Here is a 4,034-nt window from a genome sequence, read left to right as displayed (position 1 = left end):
CGGGCTGGCGGTGCTGGGCTATGCGGCGGCTCTCAGCGCACAGCCCACCTACCAGGGGGTGGTGCGGGCGGTGTGCGGGGCGGCCGTGGGGAAGCTCTGCGAGGTCTGCTTCCTCCTCAACCTCTTCATGATCTCCGTGGCCCTTCTGAGAGTGGTGGGCGACCAGCTGGAGAAACGTGAGTTGTTTTCCCCCACCGCGTTTGGGGCTCGCTTGGGGCCGGCAGCTCTCGGCAGCGAGGGAAGCTGGTCCCAGGGTGGGCTGGGCTCAGCCCAGGCTTTTCCTGCAAATTCTGGGAACGTGGCACTCCCTGGGCCTGGGGCTCCTGCCATAGTGTGATGCTCCCGACCCCCCTGGGCCACCTTTCAGGGTGCAGCTGAACCCCCTCTGCCCCCACAGTGTGCGACTCGCTGTACCCCAACGTGACCCTGAGCGGGGTCCCCCAGCTGCCCCCCTGGTACGTGGACCAGCGCTTCACCCTCTCTGCTCTCTGTGTCCTCGTCATCTTCCCGCTCTCTGTGCCCAGGGAGATCGGCTTCCAGAAGTACTCCAGGTACCACCTGGGGGATCCCTGGGGTTGCTCCCCCCTGGGTACCCTATATGCCAGGTTTTCTCCCGGGAACCTGTGGGGCCATGGGACCCCCTCTCCCTTTGTCCCAGCTGCGTGCTGACACTCTCCCATGTCCTGGCAGCATCCTGGGCACGCTGGCCGCCTGCTACCTCACTCTGGTCATCATCCTGAAATACTACCTGGAGACAGAGAGCCTGAGCTTGAGCAACCCACCCCAGCGCTCCAGGTAAGGGGGTCAGCCCCATGTCTCTCCTGAGACCTGACCTGCCCTGACCTCCATGACATCAGCAGTGGCAGGGGCAGGGCTGCAGGTGGGGCAGGGCTGCAGGTAGGGCAGGGCTGCAGGTAGGGCAGGGGTGGTCCTGGGCCCCGTGTGTGTGGGGCAGGGGGGGAGCTGGGGACAGCACACAGTAGTGGTGTGTGAATGGCAGCTCCCAGCCCCATTTTTTACTCCAGCAATTCCCCTTTCTCCCAAAATCACCGTGCAGGAGGCTCCCTTGGTGGCATCCAGGCTGCACAATTTATGCCACCTCTGCTTTTGTGAGCCTCACACCCTCCACTCTGCTTCTTCCCCACATGCCACAGGTCCTCCTCCTGGGCCTCCATCTTCAGTGTCGTTCCCACCATCTGCTTTGGTTTCCAGGTAGGTCTCAGCTGCCAGGGCAGTGCTGGCAGCCTCCCACGCCATCCCAGACCATCGGGCTGCCATCCCTTGAAGGGGAGCTTGCAGGGAAGGGGACTTGTGGCCGTCACCAGAGGTGGCTGCAGGGCAGGATGCAAGTCCCTGGGGATGGGACAGAGCAGGGCAGGGCACCCATAGGTGACAGGAAAGATGCTGGAAGGGGGGGTGTCCCTACATGGGGCCCCAGCACCACTCCCCCTTGCCTTGCAGTGCCACGAGGCATGTGTGGCCATCTACAGCAGCATGAGCAACCAGAGCTTCTCCCACTGGGTCACCGTGTCTGTGCTCTCCATGCTCATCTGCCTGCTCATCTACTCCCTCACCGGTAACCCAGCACCAAACCCCTCAGACTCTCCTTGTCCCGGGGTTCCCCTCTGCCCATGGCTCCCCCATCCTCCTCAGGGCTCCTCTGTCCTGTCCTGCTCACCCTCCCTGTCAGCAGGGCTCTATGGCTACCTGACCTTCGGCGAGGCCGTGGCGTCCGACGTGCTCATGTCCTACCCGGGGAACGACCCGCTCGTCATCGTCGCCCGCCTGCTCTTCGGCGTCTCCATCGTCACCATCTACCCCATCGTGGTGCTGCTGGGCAGGTGAGGGGGTGGGGACGGGCTGGGTGCCCCCCCAGCCGGTGCAGCTGCTCTGGGTGCCACGAGCCCCTCGATCCCCTCTTGCAGGTCTGTGGTGAGGGACCTGTGGGCACCCCCCAAGCGCGGGGCGGCGGCGGCGCCCGAGGCGCAGGAGCGGCGGGGCCGGGTGGCACTGACTGTCACCTGGATGGGTGCCACCCTCACCATCGCCCTCTCCGTCCCTGACATCGGAAAGGTCATCGAACTCATCGGGGGCATCAGCGCCTTCTTCATCTTCATCTTCCCAGGCAAGGAGGCAGGAGGAGGGGGGGAAGGGCTCTGCCGGTGCTGGGAGTGTCGCTGGGGTGGTGGGGGGGCCCATCCTGGCCCCGTTTGGGGGTGCAGGGCTGGGAATGCCCCAGTGGGGCTGGGTCAGGGTACTGTGGCAGAGGGGCTGAGCTCCTGCCCTGACAGCAGGGCTGTGCCTGGTGTGCATGACCGGGACCCGCAGCCTGGGACCACGCAAAAAGTGAGTTATCTGTGTTTGTGGCGGCGCGGGGAGAGCCAAGGGGCAGGGGCAAGGGCAGGGCATGGCAGGCCAGGAACCACGGCCCAGGCAGATCCCTGGTGGTCACCCTGGCCAGGGTGGAACCCTGCAAGAGGGGATTTGGGTGTGGAGGGAAGTGTTCTACTGGGGCTGTGCCAGGGTATCAGGATGTGCCCAGGCAAGGGGGTTGTTCCCAGCTATCGAGGTTGTGTCTGGGTATCTAGAGGGTGCCCGAGTACCAGGGCTGTGCCCAGGCATCAGGGAGATGTCCTGGTACCAGAATAACTGTAGGGGCAAAAGAGCTGTGGTGTTGGTGGCACTGGGACACTGGTGAGGGCTGAGGTGGGGTCAGGCTGGGGCTCAGGTTGGGGGGCAGAGGTGCCCCAAGGCAGGCAGCCGTGGGGTGTTCAGTGTCTGTTGTGCCAGGGCAGTGTCCCCATCACCGCTCTTGTCCTGAGAGGCTGGGGCACAGCAGGAGCCCATGGCAGGGGGACTGGACATGGTGCTGGCAAGTTTTGGGGTGTGTGTTAAGTGTATCTGCAGTGCCCCCGGGAGAGCAGCAGAGTCTGAGTGAGGATGGAGGTCATGTGTGTGGAGGGGTCCTGTCCCCCATGGTGAGTGGAGGGAGCACCCAAGGACCTTGGAGTCTTGGTCAGGAGGGTGTCCTGGGGCTCCATGGCTGTCTGGGCAGGAGTGAGGGTACCACCAAGGGTGCCCCCAAAGCTGCCAAAGTGCTGGAAGGGCCGAGTCAGGAGGTGAGCAGGGGCACCCAGGTAGGTGACAAGGGCTTGGAGAAGTCCCCTGGGGACACCTGCCACAGCACGAGCCTGTCACAAGGAGAGGGGACAACAGAAGCTGGGGTGATGAAGACTGCGAGGGGACCGTCCCCGCTGGCCTGGGGCAGTTTGGGAAGGAGCACAGTGCTGATGACCCCACGGAGCAGCAGCAGGGTTGGGGTGAGTGCTGCATCCCAGGGGAGGTGCAGACTGATGGGTGGCAGAACTGGGGATGGAGATGGGGAGGGGAAGGGTAAGAAGCATGAGGCAATAGGATGGGTTTGGGGCATGGCTGGGCCGAGCACAGGGTGGGTGGATGTGGATCTGTGCTCCCTCAGTGGGGCCGCTGGGCACAGGCAGAGCTGGGAATGATCTCGTGGTGGCATCTGCAAGGCTTTTGACTGAGATTTGTGTGTTGTTGCAGTGGTCCCTGGGGTTGGGCCAGAGGGGCTGCTGAGCTCCTCAGCATCCCCTGGGAACGGTGCAGAGGAGCCTGGCAGAGGAGGCTGAGACCCTGCAGAGAGCACTGTGCCCAGGGGACTGGGGCACAGGGCTGGCCCGTTCCTGGGGTCAGCTCTGTCCCAGGGGCCCCGTGCTTGTGTCACCACAGGGCCGCTCTCATCGCCTGGGGTGTCCTCTGCGTGCTCGGCGGTGCCTTCGTCTGCGGGCAGAGCGCTGCCCTGGCCGTGCTGGGGCTGCTGCACTGAGGGCTCACAGCCCACACAGAGAGTGACCCCTCCTCCACGGCCCCCTGCCCACCCACCAGCCCACGGCGCCAGACAGAGCCCCAGACAGAGCCCTGGACACAGCCCTGGACAGAGTCCTGACACAGCCCTGGACAGAGTCCTGGACACAGCCCTGGACAGACCCCTGACACAGCCCTGACACAGCCCT

General features: G+C 64.5%; 1 protein-coding gene across 1 annotated transcript; it reads left to right on the top strand.

The window, feature by feature from the left end:
• Nucleotide 1: 1 nt before the first annotated feature.
• Nucleotides 2-3,847, top strand: LOC114067232 (putative sodium-coupled neutral amino acid transporter 8; the record flags this gene model as incomplete). Its single annotated transcript, XM_027902529.1, has 9 exons — nt 2-176; nt 398-551; nt 691-795; nt 1,155-1,212; nt 1,462-1,576; nt 1,694-1,841; nt 1,926-2,125; nt 2,295-2,346; nt 3,751-3,847. Coding segments are annotated over 9 exons (1,104 nt in total), but the record flags the coding sequence as incomplete, so codon positions are not given.
• Nucleotides 3,848-4,034: the final 187 nt, after the last annotated feature.

This window comes from Empidonax traillii, unplaced genomic scaffold, assembly GCF_003031625.1.
Source record: "Empidonax traillii isolate 1590-97213 ecotype Southwest subspecies unplaced genomic scaffold, ASM303162v1 scaffold887:size345335, whole genome shotgun sequence".
NCBI classification, from domain to species: Eukaryota; Metazoa; Chordata; class Aves; order Passeriformes; family Tyrannidae; genus Empidonax; species Empidonax traillii.
Note: the sequence above shows the minus strand (reverse complement) of the source record. Positions and strands in the feature narration are given on the sequence as shown.